The sequence below is a fragment of the Pagrus pagrus genome (assembly GCF_965226575.1).
Source record: "Pagrus pagrus genome assembly, chromosome: 22".
NCBI lineage: Eukaryota > Metazoa > Chordata > Actinopteri > Spariformes > Sparidae > Pagrus > Pagrus pagrus.
The window spans coordinates 16,662,888-16,681,995 of NC_140204.1; the positions used below are offsets into that span (position 1 = coordinate 16,662,888).

Genomic DNA, 19,108 nt, shown 5'->3' on the forward strand with positions numbered 1-19,108 from the left:
AGGCAAGATGAATTTGTAACATCACGTGATCAACTGATTTCTCAAATCTGCAAGCTGCCTTGCACGGTGAGATGAGAATGTGGACCAAGCGACAGTAAGTGCATTCAGCTATGTTGTTACAACCCAAAAATTTTGTACCATGCAAGTACCTTAACTTCATCAAATGCTTTATATGCTGAATCACACCACTGGTGTTCCAAATGAGCTAAAATTGTCATTTCTTTGATTTACTGCAGAAGAAATGTACCTGCTATGATTGTCTTATCATCACAAATTAAACTCTGAATTTCTAATTTCTGTTTCATTTCCCTAAGGTTAGTTTATGTATTAGCAAGCACCAAAATTAGTCTACACTCCTGAATGGGGTATCTATGAAACATCAGTTAATCTTCCATGCAGCCTGTGCCTTCCAAATATCACTCTCAATCATCTGCTGTAATGACGCACTTTGTCATCCTCCTCTCACCCTTTTTCTCCTCAATTTACCGTCTTATAATTCCTCCCCTATTTTCATCCAATTTCCTCCTGACTCTTTCTTTCCTCTTTAAGTAGCTGCTCATTGTGCCTGTCTCTGTCTCTCTTCCTGTCCTCGCTATCTTCTCTATCTCAGCATATACAGATAGACTCTGTGTGTCTCTCTAATCTTGGCTTTCAAGCCACTTAAAGAAAATAAGGCCATTTTTTTCCCTTCTCCTTTGAGAGGTTTGTTATTTGCTATCACCTCTCCAATCTCTGGACCCTGCTCTCATCTTCTCTCTGCAGCCTCTTTCATGGGTCTCTTTCATCCTTGTCTTCTTTCTTTGTCTGAATTCACATGCCACTTTTTGGTTTGAAGATATTTTATGACACTGAACATCTCTTGAAGACTTACTAAAGTACATGGGAGTCACTATGGGAGTGAGCTTTTGTTGTTTCCTAGAAAGTGGACATTTTGGAGCTATAATTGTTTTAATCAATACAGCCGGGATAAATTATGGTCCTCAAAAAAGTATACTACTTAAAAAATGTAGACTTTTGTAATTTCTCTTCAGCATTCCTGTTTTCCTGTCCTTCTTTCAAACACTCCCCTCTCTCATGTGTCTTCATACTGTCTGCAGGGCTCCACTCATCCTCGTCCTCTTGTCTTTTTCAAGTGCCTCAAAGAAGTCGTCAAGCTGCCATCTTCTCTGAGTCTGTGTCCTTCTCTGCTGCCTAACCCTCTTCTAATTCAAGATTCTGCTTGAAACCAGACAGTTGATCTCTTGCCATCACTTTACTTTTCTCTCTCTGCTGATCAGGCTCACTAAAACATCATTTATTTACGTTAACATGGTTGCAACTCATCTTCCCCAGGATTCAAGGTTTGTATAATTTTTTTTTTTTGCCTGCGAGATATGTTAGCCAACCTCGCAGTCGCCAACAATTTGACACCAATTAATCTGAGGGTAACTGGGGTTTCATCTGACTGGCCAGAGGGTGTGAATGTGTGGCGCATGTATCCAGGAATCTGAAATCTGACCAAAATGGTAATTTCGCAGTGAGGAAATCACAGTTTATCTGTCAGCACTTACTTGTTTGATATACGTTTGGTGACAGGGCAAATCTGTGGCAGCCTACAGGAAAAGTCTTATCAGAAGCACAATTAAAAGCAGGAAATGGAAAGATTAATTTATTTTCTTCTGTCCAAGCATATTTTCATTTTGCATCCACTTACACTTATCAAAACAGTAAGGATGAGTCCCATCTTTTTGGCCTTCTCTTTAGTACTTGTCACTATTTCTCTTATTTTTCTCTCTTCTCTTGTTCTTGATAACTGTGCTGCTGTTGCCCCCTCGTCATCTTGTCCTTTACAAGTGTCCATCTGCTTTAATTGTCTCCATGAGCGCTTGGCTTCATCAGAAGTGACCGCAAGGCAATTAGGTCACAGAGCCGCTGGTGTGTCGAGTGCATGTGTTTCAGCCCAGATGATCAATGTCCTATTTGTCACAGTCTCAAACTACATCAATGAACTATTCATCATTAATGCCCACACAGACACATGCTGACAGAATGTGACAAGGCAAGGACAGAGCGTGTGCTGTCAGTGTCGCTCTATAAGTGAAATATGGATGTCAGAGGAAAATTCCAGAGACAGACGTTCATCAGTGTCTCCTTCTTGTTTACGTACACTTTGTGAAGTTTGTGTCAGGATATGCATTAGGTTGATATTACAGTTTTGCCTCACACATTGGTGTCAAGTAAGAACATTTTATTTGGATTACATCATAAAGCTACGTTGTGAGTTGAAAGTATTTTTCTAACAGGATGATACCGTTCAACATATAATCATAAATTGAAAACGGATTATGGACAACTTTTATTTTACTGTTATTATTTAACTAGAATCTTAAAGGATGATCCTGGTTTATTTTAACAGGGGTGGTATTTTTGTATCAGACGTTAGTTGCTGAGATTTGGGAGTTAACAATAACGCTAACTTATTTTTACTGATACAAGTGCAGTGCCCGTTCAAACACGCCTTTCAAAAGGGTGCAGAGACCTCAAATTTGATCAAATAATAATTTGAATAACTCATGAATTTAAAGAAAAAAAAATGAAATAGGACAAAGAAATTCCAACTATTGATGTTTTAATGCAGCGCACTTCAGATTTGTTGTCCATTACCATTATGTTTCTGGAATTAGACAATGTGATCGTAGAAGCTTTCATGAAGATTTCCACCATTACAGAGCGCAGTGTCCATTATCAGGCAAAGCTGATCCGCATCTACATGAATAAGTGACAGGGTTGTAGAGCAGGGCTCTGCTTCCTCTTGTTGTACTGCATTAGCTCACTGATTCACTTATTTCCCCACACAAGCTAATGTTACATTGGTCGATGGCCATGAGGATGATGCACATTTCCTAATGCATGGAGTAAAAGGAACTATTACTGGGCGTGGGCCAGGGTGAGACAGAGAGAGTTGAGGGTCAGGAAGAGAAATGGCACAATGACCTTCAATTAGAAGAAGAGACTGAGACGCAAAACAACAGCAACCGAAAGCAGTACATGTAGTTGTCTTTCCAGAGTGGTACATGTATTATTATGTAACCCTATTTACCAAAGCAAAGTAAAAAATAATCGTAGAGACAGAAACCAACAGTTTCACACTGATGCACTGATTTATTCGGGGTTTGAAAAGATGTAGGGGGGGTTGTCATTGTGGGGCTGTCCCTTTTTAAAAAAATCTATGTTTTAATTTAAACACAATTTTGGTTCCAGAATGATCATTACGGATCACATATATTTCCCTCACAGTCAAATTTTAAATTCAAAGTGACCCAACCCTCTCTTATAAAGCTCATCAGTCATTCATCAAAACCGATGTCTCCGGGGAAATTAAAACAAAACTGAAGACATTGCTTTTTTATCTAATCCACTTGTTTAAGGTTTTAAAGGGTGTGTGTGTGTGTGTGTGTGTGTGTGTGTGTGTGTGTGAAAGTGAATCACAAATATGTTTGCCCTTTGCAAATGTTCTCCAACAAGCAACAATGCTAGAGGCACACAGCAGCTTTAAGGTGTCAACTAAAGCAAAAAAATATGTTATGTCTCAGGTTTGCATGGAAATCACTCAACATGTCGAATCAAAATGAGTCATATGGACAGGAGAAAAACTCTTCAATCATTACAGAAAAGAGAGATGCTACAGTAAGCAGGGCGAGGCGTTGGCAGCCACCCATTAAAGGATGTGTTTTTCCAGATGAGTCAGCAACAGTTCCTGCAGTTAAAATGCAAACCGTCTTAACTGTAAGAACAGATGCGGTGACCTTGTGGTTAAAGAGCATATAACTGAAAAGGCACAGGTTCTCCCCAATAGATACAGCTCATCAGAGTGTGGTGCAAATAGGTGTTTATGTGTTGTAAAGCAATAATTTAATTAAAAGAGCAGAATAAGTTATAAACGTTAAAAATGTACAGTAATATGGAGAAGGTTATACACATCCAGCAGACACAGAGCAACATTAGCATGTTGTGAGTTGTGTTTTTGATTATCTGATGAATTGCGGTCCAATATTCACTCAGCCTTCAGCTCGGTGTTGGTCTCCACCAACTCCTGAGAAAAATAGGTGGCTAAATTAGCATGTATAATAGCCCGTCTCTATTTGTTTCTGAGCTATTTGGTGCTGGGCAGGTGGTCTACAGTGAAAAATAGCTGCTTGCTACATAAAACAGTCATTTGACAAATTGTTATTATAAAAGTATTGTAAAAGTGAATATGATGTAATGTTAGATGACAGTTTTACATTTTTAAGCTTTAATATTCAGCCACACGTCGCAACACCGCTGTTGTTTGAATCATCTGCCCCTTCATGTGGTTGCTTGTTTGTGCACTAGCTAACGTTGCTAACTCTAGCTTATGTTGCTAAAGTTAGCTAGCAAACTTTAATGTTGCTATTGCTAGCTAGCTAACATTAGGGCAGTACAGTATACTGGCCGCTGTTATGACCCCCTACAAGTGAGGTCAAACACACAACAAACAAGCAAGTTGCAGTTTAAAAGAATGTAAGTTTATTAATTAACAACAATCAAACAAAACAAACGAACTGATGGGCAGGCCAAATAAACAAAAGAAGAGCAGCCTCCCAGACCAACCCACCAGGGCCATCAGAGCTGGGGGCTAACCCTCTACCCTAACACAACAGAACTAAACCTAATTGAAATGAAGCCAAGAAAACTGGACTACCGCACCCATTAGATAAACATAAATCAAAGACATAATACCTCAGCCTCCCAGCTGACTGACTGCACCTCTTGTCTGGTGGACTGAAGTAAGAGCAAGAGAGAAAGAGCCTAGTGCCCTACCCCTTCTTATTGGCCATCCCTAATCAGCTAAACCGCCATCACCTGGAAAGGCAGGAGGCCAAGCATCAGCCACAGTGACACATCCTGGCCAGCAGAGGGGGAGCGTGTAACACTGCATACTGTAGAACTACCAAGACTGTTGATCACTGATGAAACACAGATACCACGTGATACCAGCGGCATTATACTACTATACATTATACTATACCAGGCTCATAAACCTTGTTAGAAGCTGGAACCAATCTTACACAGAGATAAACAAAACAATCATTTTGGACCCTACAAACATTTAAAATAATTGATTCACAATCATAATAATGCTTTTGAGGAAGTGAGATACTTTTATTCTGCACCTTTCTATAAGCACTGTAGATGTATGATTTTTAAAAAATATTTGTCTACATAAAAATGTTATCAATAGAACATTAAACAAGCCATTTGTACATTTTAGACTGTATACAGGGGTTGCTAACAAATAGTTTAACTCTCTCTGAAACTGAAGTATTATTAAAATCACACTCTTTGAAATGTATGGTATAACAGTGTTCACACAGAATGTGCTTTCTAATGATAGACTTTAATTGAAGGTTAAATAAAGTTGTTTTTTTTACATTCAACATCTGAAATGTTTATTCAGGGGTTTGTAGTGTATAGTGGCAGTAGCTCTACAGTTGTTGACCATCAGCAGGCTTGTGCTTCTAAATTTACAACACACTAACACCCCACACACACACACCCAAGCACACACTTAATGAGATTCGACGGCTACCCTGTATCCTAACCTCAGCATGTGTGTCAGACATTATCTTCTCACATCCCCACACACACCCACACACACACACACACACACACACACACACACAGGACATGCTAATGAGATGCAGGTGCACAATTAGCCTTGTAGGTCAGAGGGACGGGTCACGTCTGGCTACAGACCAAGAGAACGAGGGACAGTTAAAGCAGAGGCATGGAGACAGTGTTGGAAGAGAGATGGATGATCACACATGATTAATTCTTTTAATCTTCCATACCTACAACAAACACACTTAATGAACTCAGCAGAGATTGAGAAGCAGAGGCATTTGTAGGAGGATTCTGCAGTGTAAACACATTCTTCATGAGGTCAGATAAGCCTGCTGAGGAGACACAGACAGCATCGCTTCACTCCAACTCTTTGTTGTCTCACTGCTGAACACACACGTCGAGGTTAACTGCTCTCACCTAATATCCTCAGTCAGTAATGTATTGCTTTGTAGAAACCACTGTGACACACATACACACACGAAGAAGATGGACTGTCTTGACTTATTTATGCTGCTGTGAGGAGAAATGCACCTCGTTTTCCCTCCTTATCTCCCCCTCTCTCTCTCTCTCTCACACACACACAAACATACACAGTTACACTCTTCATGGTCTAATTACAAGCGTTTCCGACGGTGTGGTCCGTCATCCCTCACCCACCATACCCATCCATCTCACCCCTATCTTATCTCTCTCTGTCCTCTCTCCCCCCTTCCTGCTGCTCTTGCTCTTTGTGTAATTTATACTGTCTTCCCTTCTTGTCTTCTTGCATATTTCTTTCTCTCGCTCTCTCTTCTTCTCTCTCTCAGTCTGTTTCCTCCTCTTTCCATTCCCACTCCCCAGACAGACATTATCCGAGGGAATGGCAATTGATTTTCTGCAACCCGTTTTCCTCCATCTCTGTACATCTCTCACGGATTTTTCCCTTATCTCTGCATTACCGTTCCCATAAAGTTGAGCATCCTTTCTCTTTCTCCCCTATTCTCCTCCTCTAAATATACATGTCTTCATAAGTGTCTCTAACCTCAGCTTTTACTCTTCTGTCTCTCTCTTTCTACCCTTTATGCATTTTCTCTGCAGCCTCTCTGTCTTCACTTAGCTGGTACACAGCAGGATGCAGCGTTTTTTAACAGCTCATCCCGAGTATCACAGAACTCCCACCAGGTCTTTAATCCATATTAAAGCAGGAGCAATGGGCATGCGTCAGAATTTTAAGCTTGACTTTAAAGTGTGACTTTTTGACACATAGACGGAGAACTTGTAAACCAAAAGTGTCATTAGTACACGCTTTGTTAGCTTCTCTGTCTCTCTCCTCCTTCATGCCTCTTGCCTTCACTCAGCAGGGATCTGACTGCAAAATGTTCATCAGCAGAAAACTCGGCAAACACAATTTTCCCCTTCAGATAACGTACTTATTTCTGGATAAAACACTTTTGGAAACTTTGGCCAAGAACCAAAAATAGCTTCTGTACTGTAGCAGCCTCTGACAGATGAAAGAAGCAATGACATCTTATTCAAGGAATTTCTCATTTTCTCCCTAAAAGTTCCTGACAGAGAAAGTTTAAAAATGTTGTCTACTCTTCATCCATCTTATCTGCTCTTTCTTATCCCGCCTTTCTGTGAACCTCTCCTCCATCTGTACCCTCCAGTGCCTCCTGATCCACTGCTCTCCCTTTAGTCCCATTAGTTATCTCCTGATGGGTCATTAACTATTAAACACCAGATAGAGGGAATAGGAGAATAAGGGCGTTCGTTAAGGTTTGTGTCTAGTTTGCTATAATAAATGGACATTGGGGGATGACAACAGAGAGAGTAGAGGGTGGGGCAGGTCCACGGGGTCTCTTTCTCTTCTCTGTAATGATAAGTGGAAGCAAAGAGAGGAGAGCAGTGCAGCTGCTTTATGGCCTCTGGGATGAGGCGTCACTCTAAGTACAGAAAATGAGAGACAAGAGACAAAGATTTGCATGAGTGTCTCTAAAATAACTAGACAGCCCGCTCTTTCTCTGTGTCGTCTGTCTTCTTTTTTTAAAATAAATAAATAAATAATAGTCAGTTAATGTCCAAAGCTTCAGCTCTACTTCTTTCAGTGCCAGGCCTTCTCATCCAGTAAAGCTTAAGAAGGCTTAATCCAGAGAAACTGAAGTCTGTGAATTGAGTTTATTGAATTTTGCTTCCATCTAGTGGTCATAGACTAAAATTGTTGATTTTCTCCAGGAGTATACTAATGCAACTGATATCTGTGTAAAACGTGGTTTGGAAAAGGACATGGTTGGCCATACCAAATTAAGTGTCAGGTCTCTGTCAGCAGGGTCGACCGTTAATCCAGATCCTTATTTAATCTAATTTCGAACTCTTGATCTCTATTCAAGACCTGGGGAATCAACTGAGGGAGATTTTCAGTGATGCCATGAACAAAGACATCAAACACACAAGCAAAATCAACCAGTTAAAATAAAAATACAAAGATAAAAATCCACAAACATTAGGTAAAACTGTTACAGGCATGTTGCATGACATGATTACATGAGAGTTGATGTAACAGTCCTCTTCATACAGAAGGGAAAGCTGGATCAATCTTTTGTTGTAGATTCCTGAATTGGCATGTAAAAGTAAATGTGTCATTGAGCTGAGATACTTAAATTCTGTAACCCTATCAGCATTTGATTTGTTGACAGTAGATTCCTCTGTGTGTCCATCTTCAGATTGTCTGATGTTGGGAACGGAGGTCGACCTGCAGCGGGTGGAAAACAGTGTGTTCGCAATGGAGACGGTGTTGAAGGCGTGGCTTCAAGAGCAGGGAGGAGACAGGGAGCACCTCCACCTCCTGCTGCCGAGCCCCCTGGACAGTCTTATTCCAGGTAGAGGCACTGCACACAAACATACCTGCATATCTCCTCTTGTTGATTAGCAACATGGATGTGATGTGACGTCTTCAAAATGCTTCTTTTGTTCAACCAACAGTCTAAAACCTAACTTTAACAAATAACAAAGAAAAGCAGCAAAACCTTACATTTTAGGAGCTGGAACCAGCTAATTTGACATAAACGATTAATCTATTAACAAATTAGTTGTCACTTTATTTTCTCTGTATTCTCCCCCGTGTAGTGTGTGTGAAGTGTGACATGCAGGAGCGTCTGATAAGCCCCGCCCTCATCCCCTTGAACCCCAACGTGGGCGTGAAGACCGAGAGCGTCTGGGACTTCTTGCCTGTCACTAAGGGATCAACCAATCAGAGCCAACTGCCACAGAGACTGAAAGCAATCAAGTAAGAGATGTGGCAGCAAGGAGAGCCTCCTTACAATGTATTGAAAAGTCAGTTTCTATTGCTTTCATCTCAGATCTGATCTGAGATCTCTTGTGTTTGAGCTTCAGTAAAAGGAATAACAAAATAATTGTGCAGAAATTGCATGTTTTAATATCCCTTTTTCACTCAACCATTTTTAAAGTCTAATACTGCTAAAGAAGATGTGTTGCAAAGTCAGTGACATGAATGAAAAAAAAGACAATAATGTTGATAGTTTGCACCTTTTACATGTGCTTGTAAGTAACATGAAACTGAAATCATACCATAGCGATGATCAGTTGGCATTATTCTTGTTGAAGAAGACAAGATGCACATTTTTAGTTTAAACCTTAAAGAGATTGTCTAGATATGATGTCTGCCATCACCATCTGTCAGTCACATTCATGCTTCCTTATCTCTTAGATTGGCTGAGATGAAGAGTGCGTGTGTGTGTATGATTATGTGCAGAAGCTCCATCAGCCATGTGTGTAATGTTGTGTGTATTCAGTAAAACCCTGCCTGTCCATGAATGGCTCTATTCTGATAGCTGGGAGCAGTGGAATATTTCTTAGATGATACTCTCCCATCACATCAGAGTCTGCTTTGTTCTGCTCGAGTCATCGGCTCTGATGCTGGAAAACACTGAGAACTTGCTCCATGCCTGAAAGCGCCAGTTGAGAATTTCCCCCTAACATGTTTGTGAGGAACATTTTTTTATTCTCATATAGTAGTAACTCATGGGGCATGGTCACAGAGGGATGCACAAGGAGAGGACAGGGATTCAACACAAGATGAGCAGGCTAACACTGGCTACAAGGACTAACGTACATAACGTAACATCCAACTGACACAAATAATATCGTATAATCGTATAAACTAACAGTGTCCTTAGCTTGTTATATATTTACATACAGGACGAGTATACTATGGCAAAAGCAAGTTTAAAGTTATTCTGAGGGCACACTCATTTAAAATAGCTCAGTTATCTTAAGTGTATATATGTTTTCAGTATTTTCACAATGAAACGGACAGGCTTTCTAACACATATTAATACAAATTATTTTATTTGTTCCTTTCACTTTCCTTTTTTTAGATCATTCGTCAACAAAAAAATACTTTGGGAGCCCTTATAGCTCACCTGAGGAGCGTAGGTCCAATGTACAGAGGCTGATGCCTCAGCAGCGGCCTGGGTTCAATTCCAACCTGTGGCCCTTCCCCTCATGTCATCACCTCTCTCTTACTAATTCCTATCATACGCTAAATTATCCTGTCCAAATAGAGGCTCATAGCCAAAACATCTTATAAAAACATGCTAGAATCAAAGTCAGTACTGAAGTCTGTGTTGACAAAAACCATTCCATCGTCATCCCACCCAACCTTCACAAGACTAAAAGGAGCCTGAAATAAACCATACTGTGAACTAATATTAATGCTGGCTACTCTGAACCAAAATACAGTATGTGTCAAGGGGATCTAAAATTCTTTCCAAAACGTTGGAAATTCATGTAAGGAAAAATGGACAGCAATTTAAGAAATACCTCACTGATAAAGAAGGCAGATATACAGTACTTCAAGTCAAAACTCGAGGGTTAAAAGGCATGCAGTGTATGACATGAAAATAAGCAATTTTTCTAATGCTCAGTTTAATCATTTGGATCCATTTTTATGTTAATCCTGATTACTGTAATTGGAATTAACATACGCTGCTATAATTCATTAGGCTATTCTAAAGCTGACAGGCACTCTTATGTTTAATTTTGTCTCTGTATTGACTCTTATCTATATGCAACTATGTGTTTTAGTGTTGCTTTAGTTTTGACCAGGCCTGTCTTGAGAATGTGAGAAAGATCTCAATGAGACGAGCATTGAGAACATTGTTTGTGTACACAGAGTTTACTAGAAAGAAGGTTTTTGAACAACTCACGTTAGCAGCCGCTTGCTCCGCTCGTTGCCGTCCTGCCAGTCGAGATGCGTCGATTCCCTAGTGCGGCGTAACATGGAGCTTTCTCCTCCATGTTACGCCGCACTAGGGAATCGATGCATTTCGACTGGCAGGACAGCTACTGCAAACGTAAGTTGTTCAAAAACCTTCTTTTTAGTAAACTCTGTGTACACAAACAATGTTCTCAATGCTTGTGTTCATGTGTAGAGACCCTGGTGATACTACGAGCAAAGTTTCATGTTGTGTCGAGTCTTCTTAGTGTTTTAAAAATAGCATCATAATTTTGATGCTACCGTAATGTTGCCCCTAGCACGCAATTGAAAATGATTTTGACCCGAAAACGAAACTACGGTAAATCTTAAAAGTGGATTTTTTGTCGGAATTATGCTTTTACACAAAGGTTTGACTCGGGTACATTCACGAAAAAAGCCTAGATTGCATTTTGGCGAGAGTTGCACTTTAACCAAGAGCATTAAGTCAAACAAATGACACAAAGATATGTCTGATAAATCCAATAGCAAACAGCAGCATACTAGAGTGCTTGTGCTTACTTGTCAAGTCTTAAGCTTTCACCTCTTTAATACATATTATATTGTCGTCATGTGTTTTTATGTCTTTTTGAAAACATTTTCACGTCTTTATAAATACTGGCAGGAGAATTTCCTCGATTCATGTATCACTGGTTGATCAGCTGGAGACAACTGGGTCACGCCGGTGTAAAAAGCTCTACTGTTCAAAAGCAGAAGTCATTCTCAGTCAAAAAAAAACAACAACAAAAAAAACATTCACACAGTCCCTAATTTGCATCAGTTTAACATTTCCAGGAGCTGCAGTTGGATGTAATGTGTGCCTGTAAGTGAGACTGAAAGTGTGTGCGCGCGCGTGCGTGTGTGTTTTGCATACCGGTCAGTCGGAAAAGTTATTGTGCTCTGTCTGTGTGTGTGCTTTACATACTGATGAGTCATGATTTACAGCAGTGACATTTAAATGGAGCTGGAGGACAGTCACAGGGATGATGTCATGGTCTGTGTCTGCTCCTGATGATTTGTTGTGTTTGCATACAGACAGTGTTCCACTGAAAACTGTTTCAGGAGCTCAGGGGAGATAGACGACAGCTGGTTAGACATAAAATGGTTTACAGTACAGTTCCAGTGGTCACAGAATGTTTGTTTTTGATTGGAGACAGTATCTGCGGAAGAAAAAGACATATATCATGGACATGTTTGTCCTTCCTTTTGGGTTTGCATGCTAACCAGGTTTGTGTGTGTGTGCTGCAGGACTTTGCGTGCAGACGGAGTGTGTGAGAGTGTGTTGTACGGCCTGCCGCTGGTGATCCACCCCACCACCTGCTGGCAGCTGGACTGGGATGAAATGGAGACCAACCACAACCTGTTCCACGCTCTCTGCCACACACTCAGGGTGTGTTAATGTGTTTACTGTTTATAATTTTAGATCAGACATTTTATTTTTCACCATGAGAAAACTGGCAAGGCTTGGAGTTCTCTGATAATTCTGTGGGTTGCTGGGTTTTAAATCTACCAATCTATCTGTGTTTTGCATTATGCAAACCAGATACCTTTTAACAAAATAAAGAGAGGTGTTTAATAGTGTGCCACCGTGCTGCAATATAGTGGACATTTACCTCACATGACTGCTCAGCTGTTTCCACACTGAGATAAGAAAATGAAGCTGTTTCTGTTCTCGGCATCTTCCCAGATTCCGCCTTCCTCTTTGTTTTTCTCTTGTAGATGGCCAAGGTGACAAGTTTTGTTACTGCTTCTTCTTCTTTGAGGTTTATTGGTGGTTGGCAAACAACCGGTTTTGTTTCCAGTTTGCGGCCTCTACTTCTTCTACTGTATTCTGTTGCAGTCATATGTGACATGCCAACTTCTGATGAAACTGAGCTTTGCAAAGCCCAGTTTCTTTGCGCCTAATGCACTATTTATTTATTTTGTTCTTTTTTCCAACATTTCTAAAGTTCACTTTAAACTCACTTGACAATTAAATGAACACACCACTACTCCCAAGTTTCCTCTGTGCAACACAAATGAATAGCCTGTTTCTTTTTTTTCTCTCTTTCAGAGTCGTGACCTATTCCTGCTGATGCAGGTGGAGCCTGCACAGAGGTCTACAGCTGGAGGCTCAGGTCCATATGTGTGTGGTTGCTGGTGTGTTTGAGAAAGAATTTTTTCAGTCCTCATGAGTGCACTCTTATGCTGTGTGTATGTGTGTGATTGTATACTACACAGGTGTGTGTTCTCACTACATCCTCCAGCCCTCCCCGTCCCTCTCCCTCCTTTTGAAGCCTGTGGTCTCCAGAGAGTTGCTGCTGCCCTGCTCACTGCCCATCTCAACTCAGGACCCTGCACCTGATGCCATACAGACCATGCAGGTTAGGTGACATTTGTTTATTGCAGACAAATCGCAGAAGTAGACAGAGGACTCAAAAGGAGAAATACATTTGGTTTTGTTACTGATCCACAAACTGATACCAGGAATTAAACATGGGGCTGATGAGTATTGAGTTTCTCAGTAAGGCATCTTCTCTTCCTCTGTAGTAAAAATATCATGTATCTATAAAAAGATGACTCTGAAGAGAATCTGACATGGTGAAAGTGCTTAGAGTTTTTCTCTGAATTAAAATCTTGTCTATGGATAGGATGTAGAGCATTTCATCTGAATTAAAGTTGGAACCAAATACCCCCAAAAATCAATCTCAGCACTCATCTAGAGAGATATACTGTGTATACAAATATTTACAGATAAAGATGTATGCAGTTATAATGACAATTCATGTACAAGTACTCGGTGTATTTTACAATCATGTCACATCCCCACAATGTGATACTATTGCTCATATTTGTTTTATTGTTGTTTATTGTTGTATACGTGTTTTGATTCCATTTTAGGATTAAATAGTTGTCAATATATTATTGTGTATCATGCATATTAGGGATAGACTGTGCTTACAATTCAGATTTCTTGATTGTTCAATGTGTTTATTTGCATGTTAACAAAGTGTACAAAAATAAAAAACACACGAACACAAACAAAAATTCACACACCCAAATAATGCTGTTGTTTTCTGTCAATTTCTCTGCCAGGCTTGTCTCACTCAGCTGGATGAGGAGTCTGTGTTCAATCCTCTCAGTCTGAGCAGTAACCTGTACCAGCACCTGAGGAGTAGAGGCCTGCTCTCACAGCCACGATACCCATACAGGTCAGAGGGGTTTAGTGCGATGATGGACTATATTCATTATTAATATGTAATGGATGTAGAGGTCAATGATGTAAGGAAAGGTAGAAGATCACACTTAATTTACTTATGTTGATTATAATGATTTTATAGAGCATGATGATTAGAATAAAGTCATGTCAATTTTATTAATGTAGTAAGGACATGATGATGATGATGATGATGATGATGATGACGATGATGATTGATTCCAGGCTGCAGCCATCAGCTTCCCGCAGAAACCAGTCTCAACCACTAGAGGGCCCTAAAAGCACAGGCAGCAGACAGCCGCGGCAGGTAAACGCCGCAGCTTTATGACAGTGTAGAGGTCAGGATGTGCTGCTCATATAGATGAACTTGATTATGACATGAGTGAAGTTAACAACGTGAGTCAAGAGCAATTTGAAAGCACGAAGCAGGAAGGATATTTTTTATGAAACTCATTAAGGTTGTGTGTTCTAAACTAATCCAACTTCCCCCTCACTTCTCACTACCATATTTACTCAATAGATGGCAGCACTTAGTTTTCCTGGCAATACAGATGTGGTTGATGTATTAGAAGTCACCTGACCTCGACGTTTTAACACCTAACACAGCAAAACCTCATCACTGGTTCTTTAGGAACAAAAGATGGAGCTATTAGAAGACCTATAACACCATAATATCAGACCTGAACCTGCAGTGGTGAAACGTTATAGCCAGTGGTCAGTAATCAGATTCTTTACTTTGTGAAACCGCCAATACCCTGATATAAAAATACTCCACTAAATAGCAGAAATCCTGCGTTTAAAATCCTAGTAATATAAAAGTACTGAGATATTATCAGCTAGGTTTACTATGAAAATAAAGTTCTGCAGTCAGATGGCTCTTGATGCAGCAGTATTTTCCTTTTGTAGCTGCTGGAGGTGGAGCTAGTTTTAACTACTCAATCTACAGTTCAGTAGTTTAGTACAGTGAAATCTTCAGGGCGGTTCCCTCCAAAGGGTCACAAAATAAACTTGAGGGTTTGTGAGATGAATAATGGGGCAGGAAGGAAGAAAATACTAAGCTGTGATACATACATTTATATTAATTTGTTAGACTATTCTCAAATCTGTGTTTATAGTAAAATATTGGATAACTTGAACGGTTATTTAAATGAAACCATGTGAAAAGTTTAAAGGGGAAATGTTTCTTTGGTGGTTTTATAACTACTCCAAGACATCTGACACATGACCATTAACTCTTGTATGATATACTGTATTTACACTAAAACACATTATTCAAAAAGACATGTGACACATGACAGAGCCACACACTGGTTTTATATTAGAGGTCACAAGCCAATGAGTTTTTGGAAACCGGTGGTTAATCTATAAAAATGTTTTGTATTTTATCAGCACATTAAGTGCTTGAGTAAATTTACAGAGTTACATTATAACTTTGATTATAACACAACCATTGCTATGGCTATATAAGGACACATGTTAAACATCAAAAAATGTGTAGTAATGTGAGTAAAACTTGCCAACCAAAGAAGAAAAGATTAGAGGAGATTAGATTATATAGTTTGTTTTAGACAGGAACTCATAATCCTGTGAATCATTCTTTTGTTTTATTTTTTCATAGTGAGTCAGACTGATGATACTCGCTGACGAAACTGTGGTTTTATATCATAATAGATTCACGTCGAAGGTCTGTTTCATGATACATTGCCAAAATTGTTAATATAAGAAAGGAAGTCTGGTAACATTTAACAAATATCTGCAAATATCTAAACATGTCTCATGACTTTAAGTATAGCTCATAATTGTAACTTTGTCAGAGTAGGTTTCATATTTTACAGACAGTGTCTCTCTTTGAACATTTCATCCATCCGTGTTATTTCATTACATCAGCTGAGGCCGACTGTGAGCCGAGTGTGTAGCTGTTGGCTGTGTGACTCATCAGGGCCGATAAGGCTGCTGACATGCAAATAGTTCACTACAGCAGCAAAACACAGAGAAAATGTCCGCCCGCTCTGCTTCTGTTTTGTTCTGTTCTTTGGCACACACACTCTTTTTATCCACTACCGTGGAACTTAATCTTACTGTACCTCTTAACATAATGTTTGTGTTTGTTTTGATAATGTCTTCCACCTCTCTTATCTCGCTTTCGTTCCACCTCCTTCAGAGCCTCCTCCTCTTCCTCTCTTGTATCTAACGCTTTTTTCTTTGTCTTTTTTTTTTTTCAAATCAAATCAAATCAGGGTACTAAAAACTGACTGTATTATTCAGCCAAAAGTTGCCAGTTTAAGTAGCATTAAATACGTGTTTTCCAAGCTTATTTATACCCTCTATTTGAAGTATAAAGGTCATATGTTGTCTCTTTTCAGCCACATAACCAGGGTCACCAACTGGGAACCAACAGCAAGGTCAGGGTCACTGTGGCTCCCTTCCCCTCATCCTCCTCCCACTCGTCCTCCTCCCACTCGTCCTCCTCCCTCGGACCTCCTCCTGCTAAGGCCTCTCGTCCAGCTCTGACGCTCCTCAGCAGCAGCGGTGGTGGAAGAAGCCGTCAGTCTCCAGCGCCTACTCTGCCGGAGGATGACGATGATGATGCTTCCATGGTAATACAGTAAGACCACCAGAGGGTGGGTGGAGGAAAGTGGGCCGAGAGCGCAATACAGTGACACGAAAGTGACAAAGAGAGAGTCAACAAGTCATTTGACACACACTCACTTTGAAATCCCTCCTGAAAATGTCACTTCAAAGAGTTTTACAGTGACACACACACATTTAGTCTCCCTTTTAAAGTTTATGGGTGATTAAACAGCCCATAAAGGCTTTAAAAACACACCAATTTGCACGACAACACACACACTACTCTGTGCTACACTCTGGGTGGTTACAGCATCTTTTGATACCTCAATTCATCTCTATTTATTCTCACCACACGAACACGATTAGCTAGACCCGAATTTAACAAGCCTATCTATGCGTGCGTGAGCGTGTGAGAAAGGAAAGTTGTGACCCTGCCATCTACAGTTCGCTGAGGCTGCAAAACTTCAAAATCACACACCGTCAAGATGAAAAGAAGGGAAACAGCAGGACAATGGAAGCCTGGAAGAGTCAAAAAATGGAGGGAAGGAAGAGGAAGTTATAAGAAACGACAAAAAAAAAAGCAAAAGGTGGGTGGTGTGGGAGATCAAATGGAGATTAAAGGATGTATAAAAAGCCTTGACTGAGTGAGAGACGAGAAACCAGTTATAAAATTATAATTCAGACATAATGAAGAAGACATACTGCAGCTTTTGTTCTATAGTGACTTATAGACAAACACACACATATGCACATTCCATTTCCATTTTGCCCTTAAGCCCCGGCGTGAACACAGCTTCACTGTTTTAATGAGACAGAGAATAAAGCAGTAGACAGAGGGGCCTCTCTGCTCTCCTTCACCCCCACAGCTTGCTCTCTCTCCGGGGGTTGAAAGGCAGCGTGAGTGAGTCGGGTGGTTGATGGAAGGAGGACAAAGACAAAAGAAAAACTGAAGTGTGTTCTTTATAATAGTGAGTACGACACACCGAAAAGATTTGCACTGTTTGATTCCTGCACACATCCACGCGCATTTAAGCAATGATTCATGCTCACACGTACGTACTGGTCAATTACACACGTCCATCGTCACTATTATTAATTTATTCCTCGTCAAGGAGCTTTGTCATCCACACACACACACACACACAGTCACACACAGGCTTAATCAGTCTCCCGCCATTCCACCCCCTTGTTGAACCTTATAACATTACAGGGACGACCCAGTGGCAAATGTCTTCATGACGCTGTGATGTCACAGGACTTCCGCATTCACGAATTACACCCACAACGATCCTTTTGTCCCCAGAGAGAATTTGACTACCCGCTGACATTCAACCCACTTCTCTCTCTCTCTCTCTCTGTACTTTCTCTTCTCGCTCTCTCTCAGCACTTTTTGTTTAATCCTCACGAGCTCAGAGAAGTCGAGTCAACGTGTGTCGATTTCATACGTTTGTTCAAATAGCACAACAGCAGCCTCTCTGTCCTCAAAAAGGTCAAAAGGCTGTTGCCAAAGTTCCCCTGTTTGACCCGGACAACATCAGCCACACTCCTCTTTAAATGTCATAACTGTAAGCGATAAATGGGGCATGACGGAGAGTCAACGAAAAATTTCCCTATTTCAGCGTTGAATTGAGCAGAAACTGCCCCGCTAGTCAGGAGGTACTTCAGGTTTTGGCGGGATTGGGAACCTTCGCAGTTGTTTTTGGCGAGAAAGTTCTTTGTTCATTGTTATTTTTTATTCTACCACAAACATCCTTATCTCAGTGTTCACTTTCTCATGTTCCTGTTCAGCTTACACGTTGTGACTGGTTTAAATGTATTATCTGAGCTGCAAAGGAAACTGACATGGATCAATGCCATGTGTTCCTGTTAATTGATATTCCAGCAGTCTTTTCAGCTCTTGTAAGTTCTGCATATTTGTATTTATACAGTGTATATTTATTGACCTCTCAGATTTGTATTTTATGAACTGCTGTTTAATAAACGATCCTAAAATAACTCTTTGGTGGAAGAATTATTGTGATAACTTTCCTGTGAGGTGAAGTAGCCTCAGATACTTTTGCTCTGAAAAGAGGCCATCTAACCACCTTTAACCTTTTACCACGCACTGTTCCACCCGCAGCATGCTCGCCCTATATAGAACTCTCACTGCAGGTACTATGATAAGGTACAATAACTGCTGTATGTTGCTGTTTATGGAAGGGTGGCATGTTTGTGGCCTCTTGCAGGTTGAATATGTGGTTATTTTGTGCCAAACTGAGTATCTCTTGAGCTAGTTGATAAATAGTCTAGCCTCGCATTGACATACCCTGCAGCTACCTCACTGTAAAAATGTTCCTTTATACACTGACGAATAATATGTGAAATATGTGGTTTTTGCTGGCAAAAATGGCAGAAATGGCCTTGAGAAAGACCAAGTGTGGTCATCTGGCCATGACCAGCGCCGAGTCTTTGGTGTACCAAACAAT

At 40.4% G+C, this 19,108-nt stretch overlaps 1 protein-coding gene across 3 annotated transcripts in view; it reads left to right on the forward strand.

The window, feature by feature from the left end:
- The window catches only part of m1ap (meiosis 1 associated protein), a 42,704-nt gene extending 24,065 nt beyond the window's left edge, over positions 1 to 18,639 (forward strand). For all 3 annotated transcript variants that reach the window (XM_084345097.1, XM_084345098.1, XM_084345099.1), the window contains 8 exons: positions 8,325 to 8,480; positions 8,728 to 8,887; positions 12,125 to 12,266; positions 12,930 to 12,993; positions 13,097 to 13,239; positions 13,952 to 14,067; positions 14,298 to 14,379; positions 16,436 to 18,639. In XM_084345097.1, the coding sequence (XP_084201223.1) occupies positions 8,325 to 8,480; positions 8,728 to 8,887; positions 12,125 to 12,266; positions 12,930 to 12,993; positions 13,097 to 13,239; positions 13,952 to 14,067; positions 14,298 to 14,379; positions 16,436 to 16,681 (1,109 nt within the window). In that variant the 3' untranslated portion in view covers positions 16,682 to 18,639. The remainder of the gene's footprint in view (positions 1 to 8,324; positions 8,481 to 8,727; positions 8,888 to 12,124; positions 12,267 to 12,929; positions 12,994 to 13,096; positions 13,240 to 13,951; positions 14,068 to 14,297; positions 14,380 to 16,435) is intronic.
- Positions 18,640 to 19,108: the final 469 nt, after the last annotated feature.